Below are 13,250 nucleotides of genomic sequence, written 5' to 3' on the forward strand. Positions count from 1 at the left end.
ACTTTTGAATGTAGGAGTCATATTTCAAACACTAAATGGTTGTATTTTCAAGGGAAAGTAAACTTTATAATTTAAAATATGGAAAAAGTGACATAAAATACATTTATAATCACAGAGCAAGAATAAAACGGTGAAATTCACAGATTATTGACAATGTTCTGCAGAGTCACCTCTGTGTCCTTTGATCTAGTCTAGTTTTAACGGCTTCAAAGGAGCATCTAAAGATGTTTCTGGATAATTTTACTCTCATAAATAGGTAGATCGTACTGCTGGCATTCACTTATAAGTCTCAAACAGCAAAGTAAACAAAGCTTTTAAAGCATCTTCCTTCACTTTTCAATCGTTCTCTTCCTTAGTTCTATTCCCTTCTCATGGTTTGCCTCTCCACTCATGTCCAGTTTCAAAATATTAAATACAAAACCTTTTCAACTCTTGTTCTTAGAAGAGAATTCCTGATGTTTCAAGGAAGAAAGTAAGACTTCAACTATTAAGATTTCTGAGTTTTAATTCCGTTGCCACTTTGGAATGGCAAACTGAAATTTTAGGGACTGGGATGATCATGTCGTGAACTCAAGGGGTCATAAAAACAACTTTACTAATATTATTACTCCAGTGATTCACGTTGATGCCTCCGATGGCTCGGGAAAGTTCTTACACCACCGCTGTAGTACATGGAAAAGGAAAACAAAACAAAACACAAAACAGAAACAACAACAAAACCCTCAAAGCCTGTTTAAAATGGCTCGAAGTACCATTTTAAAGGCAGAACCCCAGAGAAAAACGCTGCCAATTCGTTGCTTTATTGTTCCCTGCCTGGGGACCTCAATAGCCTTTTCCATTAACCTTCCCTTCTTACGCAACGTTTAATGACTTTGGGGGTTGTTTTGCTTTTTGTTTCTGCTGAGTCACTAAATTTTGCCTCTTTGTCCCCAGGTGCTGCTCAGCATAAAAGTTAAAAGTGCAATTCAGGAAGCACTGGGATTCTGCGTAGAGCCGAGGAAACCATTTCCCTAAGAGAAGCTCTGTTCCTTGGCTTGTCCTTCCTTCCCGGGAAGGAAGCTTCCGAGGAACGAAGGGATCAGCCCGCTTTGCCTGCAGAAGCAGCCCTGTGCTTGGCTGAGGGTTCCCAGCCGGCTGGGAACGGCGAAGTATTGTAGGCGCCTGGCTGGCTCAGCCCAATGCAGAAGTCTCTCCCTTCTCCAAAGACCCAAATCCCTACAGACCCAGCTTCGAGTTACTTTCCCTTCAAGGGGATTAAAATAATTGTGATTTGTGGCGCTCTCCGTTCGCGGTGGTATTTTCCTGTTGTGTTAAATGCCTCTCACTAAGTAATAGATGTGATTTATGTGGACGACGAAGGGGTGTGTGGTGGATTCGGTGATTAATCAGTGAATTCCCATCCGCTGGCATCTCTCACTGCCCCTCTTGCGTGATGTAAGATCAGACGTATCCTGCATTGAAAAGTCAAGACACACGGGCGGCTCGCTCGCGCTCACACACGCTCTCCCTCCTCTCTCCCGCACGCGCGCATCCCTCCGCCTTCCGCATCCTGCTCCAGGCAGGAGAAGGCGGACTGGCTGGACTCATTGAGCTGAAGAATTTCCAGTGACATTTGTAAATGACGCCGCTCGATTCCGGGCTCCAAGCGGCCGCCGCCGCCGCCGCCGGGCCGAAGGTGCCGCCGAGCAGTCTCCAGCGCAGGCTTCCTTACCGGGCGACCACAATGTCCGAGTTTCTCCTGGCCTTACTCACTCTCTCGGGATTACTGCCGATCGCCAGGGTGCTGACCGTGGGAGCCGACCGAGGTAAGGAGAACACCTCCCCGCTCCCCTCCCCTGGCTTCCTTGGCTTTCCTGCCGGGCGATGCTTGCAGATAAGTGAGTGTGAAACTTAAGTCGTTGCAGCCCCGCTCGCCGGGACCGGGTGGCCACCGTGCGCTGGCCCCGTGGGGGGTGAGAGGTGCGTTGCGGGGGTTTCTGAACCAAGTGCCAGAGTCCTCGGCACCCCCCCAGCTTTTCCCTTTGGCCGTTTCCCGGTCCCCATTTTGTCCCCTCCGGGAGTGTGTGGACTTGGCTGTGCGCTTCTGTCCGCGCATCCTAAGCGCTGCAGATGTTGGGATGAAAATTCGCATTTCAGAAAGACTTCCCTCCGCGATGGCGCTCAGCTGCGAGCTTTTGCGAGCTCCAGGTTCTCCGCGTTAAGCGTGTCCGCCCTCAAGCTTAGCTCCCAGGTTAACTTCCTTACCTGCTGCATTAGAGGTCTGTGGAGCGAGGAAAGCGCCGATTCAAGCCCCTTTAGTTTCTATAGCCCCTTCCTGGGGGCAGACTGGGGTCAGAGTTCTGTCATCAGCGGAGAGGCTTTTAGGGCGATTCCGGGCGCACGCACCAGCTTGAACTTGACTTTTCCATTCTGAGGGTCTGTGACACTGCCCAGGTGCCCTGAGGGGCTACCCCACCCCTGGAGTGCCTCGCTGCAGTCTGGCGCTTTGCTTTTCCTTTTCTCCAAGTAGCTAGTGAATGGTAGAAGTTTAGAAGGGAATGGATATGGGGAGCAGAGGAGAGAGGAGGTAGGAATTAGAATAAGCCGGGATTCTATAAACTTTCCATCTGGAAAATCAAGAATCCCTGTGCGAGTTTAATAATCTTTGACAACAGATGCACTGGTGAAAAAGGGAGGAAAATACTAGATGAATATTTAGGGCATTGGCCCTGGCCTTGGAATGGTTAACTGGTTAAAGTAAAATCAGAAGTATCATAGATCTTTTTTTTAAATCAGAAAATGAGCTTATATTGACTGGTATAGTTCAGCTTTTTAGCTTAAATGAGAGAGAGAGAGAGAGAGAGAGAGAGAGAAGAAACCCAGATCCCAATGCCAAGCAAATAGGCAAAATGTTGCATTGGGAGATTTAGTTATTGTATTTATATGAAGCAGATTATGAATTGACAAAAAATATTGCTTCATTATAGGAAAGAACAGGGGAATGAACTGTAGTGTTTCTATTCAACCTGCTGTTGGCAGCCAGATTCTAGCCTTTATAACATACCCACACGTGTTATTTCCTCTACCAATGGTGGGACTAATCTGAGTTCCTTTAGGAAATCTGACATTTACTGGTGATAATCTTTTAAACATATCATTGCCACCTAACAATAGCTTCTGAACTTGCTCAACTTGCCTTGAAGTTGGTGTGGAAAAGTTGGAAACTATACTGATGAAATGGAAGCACATAACTCTCCTTGAAATGATGATGTCTTTGATCTGGAACAATCAGCTCTCAACCTTTCTTAGGAAAAATGTTTGAAGTTGGACCAGAGCAGATGAACAGAATGGAGCTTTTCAGACCAGTGTGCTAGCAAAATATAATGGTACTGGCAGACTACTGCTATTGGGCTCTTCCTGATTGAGTCTCCAATCTCCAGAAATTTGACTTCATCCAGAGCTGAGTTCTCAATGCTTTTGTATACATTTATGGGGATAGAACTATTGCTACCATGATTGGAGTAAATATCTAAATAGAATTGTATATAGAACTTAAAAAATACCCCCCAACTTTCTTCTGAGATAGAATATTAAATAACTAAGAGGATTATATTTGGTGCCAATTTAGTTTCATGAGGGAGAGGAACATCTAAGATAGAAGCAGAGCACATGGTAAATGATTGCTAGTTATTTTCTAAAAAATGAAATAGTGTCGTGTTGTATCACCACGTCCACATGAAGTACTATATCAGATAGCACAAGTAAAAATAATTGTAGACCAGCACTTTACCACTATTATATATTTAACACACTTGCAAAACTGTTAGAAAAGAGCTAAAATTCTCACAGTTACCAAAAGTGAAAAGGATGGGCCCCATTTGGAAAAAGGAATTTTAAAAAAGAGAGAAATCTTGTTGAAAGTTAAGAAAGAAAGTGTTACTGCATTATGACAAGCTTCCCTCACTGATATGCTGAAACAGAAGATATGGGCATATAAACTCAAGAAAGAAGTTAATGAGATGTAACTTTCTGCACAGGCTTATGTCAACCGTCCTTGAATAATAGAACAGGCATGTGAATTACACAGGTGCGTTTTGTAGTGCAAGAGCTAACTGCTTGACAAAAAATGAGAATTCACATTTAGGTTCTACATGTACTTATTGTGTAATAGGTAGCTTCTCGAACTGTATGAACTATATCAGAAACGTTTGTATTACCTTCTAGCTGTGTTTTTCCTTTATACATTCATAAGTGCAAACATTGTATTAAATAGAAAAAGGCTTGAAACCAACTCGTATGTTTATGTTCAAACCATATACATGCACTTGTCTTTTAATTCCTTGTTTATTTTATTAGTTTATATTGATTTTATACAGAGCTAATGTACATGTAAGTTTTTATTACATTCTATCACATCTTAAAAAGGAAAAACTCTTAACAGCCAAAATTGGAAGAGAAATCAGATTCACTTAAAATCAACTAATTTGTCATATAACAATGTCATATCATACCAAAGTATTGCTTGATAAGGATTAAAACTTTAAAGGAAGTATATCTTAAAGTGTCAAATTTTCTGAAAAGAAAAGGGATTGAGAGGCCTAATGCTAGTCTCTATTAAATTCTCCAGTGTGATACAATGTGGAGGCACATTTCCAAATAATTAAAGTTCATGCTGTTATACTCATTTTAATGTATCTGTATAGAAAACCATCTAATAATGGCAATTAAATGTATATCAAAATTTTAATCTCCCCTCAAAGAAGAATGAACTGTGATTTATGTCTCTTTATATGCCACAGATAACATTAAAGTTTTGTTTTGAAGAGGTTGCTAATCTTCGAATTTCTTCTCTTTCTCTCTTCTCAAGCTCAAATTTAAACTGAGTAAGAGGGAAAAGAGAAAATAGAAAAGGTAAAGAAAGAATTTAAATGTGCTAAAACAATAAGAAAGAATGTGAATTGCAGAAAACAGAATTCAGGAGGAAAAAAGGAGTTAAGAGAAAGCTGAAGATAAATTTAGGAAAAAGATGAGTGGATGGATGGATGGATGGATGGATTCTGTCATACATCAGAATCTGAATCAGTATTTCTTGAATAGATTAAAATACTGGAGATAAAATAATTTCTTAAAATGTTTTTATCTCATTATTAAAAACATTATATGAAAATATTTACGGTATAAAAATAATTTAAGGAAAGTGCCACCAATGTGAATCTGAATATAATTAGACCTCTAAGAATGGAGAGAGACATGAGAATATTGCAGAAAAATTAAATATTAACTGTGCTAGAATTACAAATATGGAAGTGATTTTTTTAAAATGTAAGTGAAGGTAAAGGAAATTTTCTTAGAAAGGGTGGTAGATGAGTGATATGGTTAATATATTCTTAGGACTTAGATGACGCTTTCTAAATGCTAATTGTCTTTCAAGGTGGAGGTATGCAGACATACTTAGTTTGCAAATCTGTTGGATCCAGGACATTAGTTTCTTGCCAATTACCTTGTCAATTTCTTTTCTCAGCCTAGGGGATATCATAAAAATCAGCTCCATTTAAAGTCACCCGAACTGAACAGGACTTGGTCTTCTAAAAGGATTATGATGTTGAGGGAACTTTATATCTTCTCTCAATTCTATATATTAATATGATCCAGTTTTTTATGTTTCTGCCATTAATTTTTGTATCTTAATATGAAATGTGCAACTCTCCCTCCCTTTCCCTCAGCATTTTCCTGGTTATAGGAATTCTGTGTAGTAAAAAGTTCCAATCAAACATACTGATAGGTTTCTCTATCTTCTGTGGCTGTCTGTCAAAACAATTCTTGTACAAAGGAAACACTTGTCTTCATTCTAGATAGATGCATTCAAAGAAAATAGAATTAATCCTAAAAGTTAAACATGCCTGTGCCAACATGATATCATTCATTAAACTAAGTTAGTAGTAAGTGGAGCCCACCTATACAATTGCCCCCAACCCCGTTTTTATCTCTGTGTGTGTGTGTGTGTATATCTGCTTTAAAATGGCTTTCCTTGGCACAAACGCCATTAAAAATACTACTCTGGCTTGAAAATTGGTGATGGTTTTTATGAATGAAACTTTTGCTTTTCAAAACTCCAGATAAACATGTCTATTTATCTAGACAAAAAAAAAGTGAAATGAAAGAAAATTTGAGTTATTTTTTGACTCATAGCATGTAATATTCTAATACATTTCAATATAACAAGTATTTTGTTTTAACAGAATCTGACTGTGTGGCAGAAACACGTGTCAAAATTATCTGCTTTTGAAATGAATATAATTATGGCATACCCAATGCTTATAATTTGAAGCAATACATTTAGTAGCAGAATGCTAAAGAAAATAAAGCCAAAGATTGTGTTCCATTATGAATTAATCAGAATATATGCCCAGACAAAGTCCTATGAGAAAATACCTATGTCTACCTTGGATAGTTTTAAAACTTTTCTTAAATTTCTTCAAGAAACCTGGCTTCCCCTATATAATCCAAGAATAATGACAAAAACTATCTTGATGCATAGAAAGGTCAAATAAGAAGGCTTTTCTTTTGGTTTTGGCAGAGGAGGGGAGAGAGTAGGAAAAATTAGCTAACCAAACAGAAAAATGTCAAGGGATGCTTTTTATTTTCTTCTGTGGAGTTGCTATACATTTTCACATGGATAGCTATTCCCAAATTTAACCTGTATCACAAACCATCGTCTAGAGACATAAAAATGAAATTGCAACAGAGCAATCACAAATCGTATAGTCTACAGGCCTTGGGAACATTCTCCAGTTATTTTATTTTGGAAGGAGATTTTTACAACTTACTAGTTTTTTGGGATAAAATATTATTTAAACAGTAAATAAGACAAAAAATGAAAATATCTCTAAAAATAATTTGAGTTTTTAAAAGTTGGTTTTTGGACTAATTTCCATATGTGAGTTCCACTGGCACAGAATGAGTGTCTTTACCTCACTCACTCAATTTTGAAAAGTATGCAATGGTATTGAATCTCTGTTCTGGCTCTTCAGTGCTCTCTCATTTGAATAACATGTCAATCTCACCAAGTACATCTGAACCCTCTATTTTAGAGAAAGGAAAATGAAGGATTCAGGAGATTCTGCCATACAGCACAACAAGTAAACTTAGATCTTCAAAATGTATACGCTGTTTTTTTCTCTATTTGTCTTCTATAATCTGCCCTCACAATTTTAAATCTATATTTTCCTCTTCATAAATGATCAGATGGCCTCCCTTTTTCCCCTGGCATAATTACAAGGCCAAGTTAGAAAATATGTATTATGTATTGCTCTATTCTAAATTGAGTGATATTAAAATGTAGAGTCAGTCTCACTCTCTCCATCTCTCTTTCTCTCCATCCTTTCGATTTAGGCTATCTCTATACAAGCCCACATATTTTGACTGTGCTCCCTGACTAAACTAATTGATGAAACTGACTAGTAACTAAATGGAAATCAAAACTATTAAATAATAGCCATACATCCTGTAAAAAAAAGTAAGACTGGTCTTGCAGGAAAAGCCTAAATTGAGATTCTATGAAGAAACAATAACAACAACATATTTCCCTGAAAGAATTATGCAACACACTTCCAGTTTGCAGAGCAAATCATATGTGCTTTTGCTGTTGTGTCTCTCATACTAGGCAAGTGAAATACTTTTGGTAGTAACTACATATTTATACAATGTGGTATTATACAAGTTTAAAACACTATTAGAAAATAAATAAATATTCTGAATTCATTTGTACTCAAAGAGAATTTACTATATTGAAAGTGGAAATTTATTATTTTTCTGTTTGTCTTTACTTTTTAACTGAATTTGTATTTCTCCATTTTGTGAAACATTAAAAAAATTTAAATACATTCCAAAATGTGGTTTCAAAGATTTTCTCTCAGTAAAGAATATATATAGTGGAAATCATTCATAAATTGGACAACAGGATTAAATGCTCTTTTAAATATGACTATAATAATTTTCTTATGCAGTCACATTAACTTAGTTTTAGTATACAATTAGGTACCCAATTATGATTTTTAATAATGCAATGGCATGAATAAATAAATGAGTATACCCATTTGTTGATCTTATTCCCTATTATTTCAAATTTGTAAGTATCATTAGTGGAAGAGAGTAATGCTCATTTTGGAAATAATCATATTTCAACATGATTGGAGTCTACTCAAGCAGGAGGGTGGGAGGAAGAAGAGGAGCAGAAAGGATAACTGTTGGGCACTGGACTTAACACCTGGGTGATAAGATAATATGATCGACAAACCCTTGTTACACATGTTTACTTATGTAACAAACCTTCACATGTATCCCCAAATCTAAAAATAAAAAAAATCATGTTTTTCTATTGTTCAACAACTCTACTCATATTTGTTTAATAATGATGTATTGTCTACATTTGGGATTTCTTCTTAAATATTGCAGAATAGTTGTAAATATGTAACCCTTTTCAAAGGTGTCTTTACCTTTAGAAAAGAAAGAAAATTAATTTTGATTAATACATTTGTACCATAGATTTATTTGTTTAATCTTATTTTTCTCAAATATAAGCTTGTATATAAAAGTTTCTCAGATATAAGCTTGTGTATTTAAAAGTTTCCATTTAAACATGAATAATATTATAACTATATCCTTTACAGAAGTTGACAAAATACCTTTTCATATACAATTTCTTCCAACTTTGTTAAGAGAAAAGTAACAAAAAAAAAAAAAAAACTTCTTGAAGAAGATAGATCATGTTGCCTTGCTAAGACACCGACATTACATTTCATCTCACAATACATTCTTATTAACAGTCAGACATCTCTTCCTGAGTTGCATACACCTCATTGTCCTGACTGGCTTAGCCTTCAGACCAAAGGCAGGTATTGTTGAAACATGACCTCATTTTAGTCAAAAGAATATGTTTCTTCTTTAGGTAAGATCAAGGTACCACCTATCGTCTCTTGTTTTATTCTTGCAATCAATAGGACATCCCTTCCTAACTTTTCCACATTGCATTGACATCCTTCAAGACTTCCAAGACTGCTTAACTTTAGAAATACGAATATATAATTCCTTAAGAATTTTTCTACCGCTGAGTTTTTCTTTAATGACGATTTGTCATCTTAGCCCTTTCTTCTTAAAATGAGAAAAGATAACTAAAAATGAGTTTTGGGGAGAAATGAAACTTAGTTGTGGTTGCTTTGTGTGTTCCTAGCATATCTTAAGATATTTGTGAGAAAGAAAAGCTGTAGGTGTAATGCTAATAACCGAAATGTGTTTAGAATCATCTGTTTTCTTTCGAAACTAGGATGTATAAAAAAAGGAAGAAAAACAATGCCAAGAAAGAGAACTTTGATAGCCAGAATTTATTGAAGCTTCTGTCCACTACTGCTCAGATCAAGTAGCTGAGCTAATTGGAACCTTAAACTTTTGCCAAAATAGATATTATAGAGGTTTAAAAATGATTCAGTTTTTAGAGTATCTAAGACATTTTGTGCGTTTCCAAAGCTTTTAATGCTATATTTTTATTGGGACAAAAATGTTAAAATAGCAAGTGTGCTTTATTGAAATATTCCACTTTATTCAACTCTATTAACTTTTAAGGCATTTTTTCATGACTAAGATCTGGAAGTACAGTGATAATGATACCACCTCATGAGTGAGATTCTTGCCTCATCAGGTGAAAGCACTACAGATTGTGCCCACTGCGCATCCATATTTTTGAGATTTTCATTAAGCATAATAACTACATCAGATATGTAGATGGAATTACTGACTCAGAATTCAGGCACTCTTGCTGAGCGCCCTTGTATTGACGTCATTTCTAACACAAAGACTAGCAGTTCAGGAGCACTATATTGATGTCCTGTAATACAACAGCACACTAATCTTATTTGCAAGAAAACTTGATGACTATCCAACATGATCAACATTTAGTGTATCTAAATCTAAATGTCGAATTTAGATACGCTAAATATATCAGATATTCAGAACTTAAACCTTCTCCTTTGTCCGTTGTTGTATTACACTCAATTCTACAGTTCCTTCTCCTACTAGCACGTTTTCTTCCTATTTTCACTTGCTAGTGATCTTGTCAAATATTTAGAAATTAATCCTGACAGTGAAAGAACCAACATCTTAGCACATTTCGACTTTCTTTGCTATTCTCATTGCTAGGAGAACATAGAGTAGTGAAGGGCATGAGGGTTTTACCTTGTGTGTATTTTCATCTGGGTGTCTGTGAAAACACCACCAGAGATTTACAGAAAATTGCTCTGACCCATTCTGAGAAGATAAACATGCTATGACCCTAACATTCTGTGAGTGCACACAGCATAATGTCTGTGAAAACACATCGCATCATGTATTGCATTGCATAAATACCTATTATTTTATTAATTATATTATTTGCTTAATATAAGTTACTAATAGCAAGAAGCTCTTTACATTTTCAGCATACCTTCACTTTATATTCACATTTTTTTCCTGCTGAATCACATGATCCTTGAAGCAACTCATATAGTTGGTGATCATTCATGTGTTTATTTACTCATTTGATAAAGATGAGCAAATAGGTGGTAATCACTAGTTTACGTGGTGGGAATGAAGCAAGTGAACGAGGCAGACAATGGAACTGGGCTGACAGGGCTTTAGTGCAAGAGGAGACAGAAAGAGCAAACAAGTAAATAAATAACATCCTTACTAAAAAGAAAGAAAAATAATGTAATGTGACTGAGGACAATGCAATCGTGAGTCGTAGTTATAATTACAGAAGGCCTTGTTGAGTAAGTGACGTATTTGGTAAAACTAAGTGACGAGAGGGGACAAGCTCTGAGCTGTCTAGAGGGAGGAATTTTCTATGCAGCCCTTGAGAGGAAGTTGTGAATTTGGTATTTTAAAGAAAGCAGGTCACTTTGTCTGAAATAAACTGTGTGTGTTTGGGAGAGAACAGAAGTGGAGAAAGCCATATTTACGGTGAAGTCAGATTAGGTCAGGTAGGGTCATGCAGATCAAAGTGAGGCATTTGGGTTTGGTTCTGATTTTGAGCAGCTACTGGCTGTCTAATCAGAGGTGAAAGTGATGCAACTTACTTTTTAAAGAGGTCGTGCTTTGTCTGAAAAGGACAAGCAGGGAAGTGATGAATCCAGTTCAGGGATTATCAGATTCATCCTGGAAAAGATGTCGATGGCTTGAATGAGGGAGTAGTAGTGGCAATAAGGACAAGCTAGAACAGAGATTTGCATTTTTAGTTTAGAAAGATTTTCTGTAAGAATGAGCGCAGCACCATTCTATGTGTTAGGGAGGATAGGCATGAAATAAAGCCTCAAAAGATAATCTTTGGAGGAAAGGGTTAATATTCTAATCAGATAATAAATTATTTTAGGCTATTTTAAATGGGTACATTCCATTTTGCAGTGCCTTTTATTGATTTGTGTAAAACATGGTTCACAATAAAAGTCACATGATGGTCATATGTGGGCCCTGCAATATTGTTTACTTTCTTATTGCTTTTTCTTTTATATTTGAGAATTATTAGTACCATGTTTCCTAACACTCTGTGTTTACCTATGCCATGTCTGTAAAATGGAATTAATTGAGTCTGACTCACAGTATTCTTTAGGGAATTAGTTAAAATGATACACTTAGCAGTGTTTTAAGCCTTGGCAAATATGGAAGCAATAATTTTGCTGTTATTTCTATCAATATAAACCAGGATAATAGCAAAAGAAACAGGCATTGGCCTATGAAGACTCGGTTGGGTTTGTTTGTTGAAGAAATTTGCAGTGTTTTAAAGAAAGAGCTCCTTTTCAATTGTCCCTGAATTCTTGACATGATTGAGAAGAGTTTGTACTGACACTCAAGTTCCTGCTGGTGAATATTTAATTGGGAAAAAGGGAAGAAATTGTAACAAAGCTATTATTGGCTGTATTCATCACCCTCCCTGGAAATTCCAAGAAGACTGTAGTAAAGGCCGGGCACGGTGGCTCACGCCTGTAATCCCAGCACTTTGGGAGGCTGAGGTGGGCAGATCACCTGAGGGCAGGAGTTTGAGACCAACCTGGCCAACATGGTGAAACCCCGTCTCTACAAAAAATACAAAAATTAACCAGGCATAGTTGCATGTGCCTGTAGTTCCAGCTACTCAGGAGGCTGAGGCACGGGAATCACTTAAGCCAGGGAAGCAGAGGTTGCAGTGAGCAGAGATTGTGCCACAGCACTCCAGCCTGAGCAACTAAGTGAGACTCTGTCTCAAAAAACAAACAAAAAAACTGTAGTAAAGAAGTGAGTGGTGAGGATCTACCAGGTTAGGAGAACCTACCAGGTAAGAGTTTATGATATATGGTTATTACCTGTTGGACAATTAGAGCCCTTGGATTATTCTTATGTATCTACACATTCATTGAATAAACATTGTAGTGCCTGACATGCTAACATGTACCAGCCTCAGTGTGGTTTATAGACTTGGAGGCAGAAATAACCACCCTATTAAAACCAGAACTAGAAATAAAAACACTAGCAATTGTACAACTTTGGATTGTCAAGGAAAGTTTGCTTGTGGATATGGATCAAATGGTTTGGGGTCTATTTAGTCCTTGTTGAAGCTAAAACGGAAAGAGAGAGTGAGAGGAAGAGAAAGACAAAGGAGGAAAGTTTCATAAAACTGATGGAAAGCAAAAATATCACAGCCTAGAGAATATACGAAAAAAAAGAGAAAGGAATGCACTATTTGAAGGAAATACTGTTACTGTTAAGCTGATTTTATTACCCTGGGTCCTAAGGTATTTGAAGATTGTTTTGGCATTTGGTTCCTATGATTTTTTTCATTGCTCTGTTTTCTCTTTTGGTGTTTCTCTCCCATTCTCTACTTTGAGAAAAAGTGAGAGTTTAGGTTTATAAGTTGATATTCAAATCTGCATTTCAGAGTACCAGCTTAATCCCCAAAATATCTCACTCAAGTTTGTTTTTAGGTTATGAAGAGCATCTATACGGAGTGCCAAAAAGGCAACTTGGAGTAATCAACCCTTTTAAACACTATTTACTTTATATTGCTGGACCTGCAGCATTATGGAAGAATATACTTTACTTCATCCAGAGAAATTACCTTGGAAATGCTACATGATCATTACAAGTAATATATAAGAAAATAACCTGCTTTCTTAGTTTTCAAGCATGGTATATTTTTAGACTCAAGGGAAGATATACTAAACATGCATTAGGTTAAAATGAAAAGAGAGTCAAAGATCAGGCATTTAAAA

The 13,250-nt window shown here is 36.9% G+C and overlaps 1 protein-coding gene across 1 annotated transcript in view; it reads left to right on the forward strand.

The window, feature by feature from the left end:
- Window positions 1-758: 758 nt before the first annotated feature.
- The window catches only part of LRP1B (LDL receptor related protein 1B), a 1,933,392-nt gene continuing 1,920,900 nt past the window's right edge, over window positions 759-13,250 (forward strand). The window contains exon 1 of the mRNA XM_003267617.4: window positions 759-1,805. Coding sequence (XP_003267665.2) covers window positions 1,619-1,805 — 187 coding nt within the window. The 5' untranslated portion in view covers window positions 759-1,618. The remainder of the gene's footprint in view (window positions 1,806-13,250) is intronic.

The sequence above is a fragment of the Nomascus leucogenys genome, chromosome 20, assembly GCF_006542625.1.
Source record: "Nomascus leucogenys isolate Asia chromosome 20, Asia_NLE_v1, whole genome shotgun sequence".
Lineage (NCBI taxonomy): Eukaryota > Metazoa > Chordata > Mammalia > Primates > Hylobatidae > Nomascus > Nomascus leucogenys.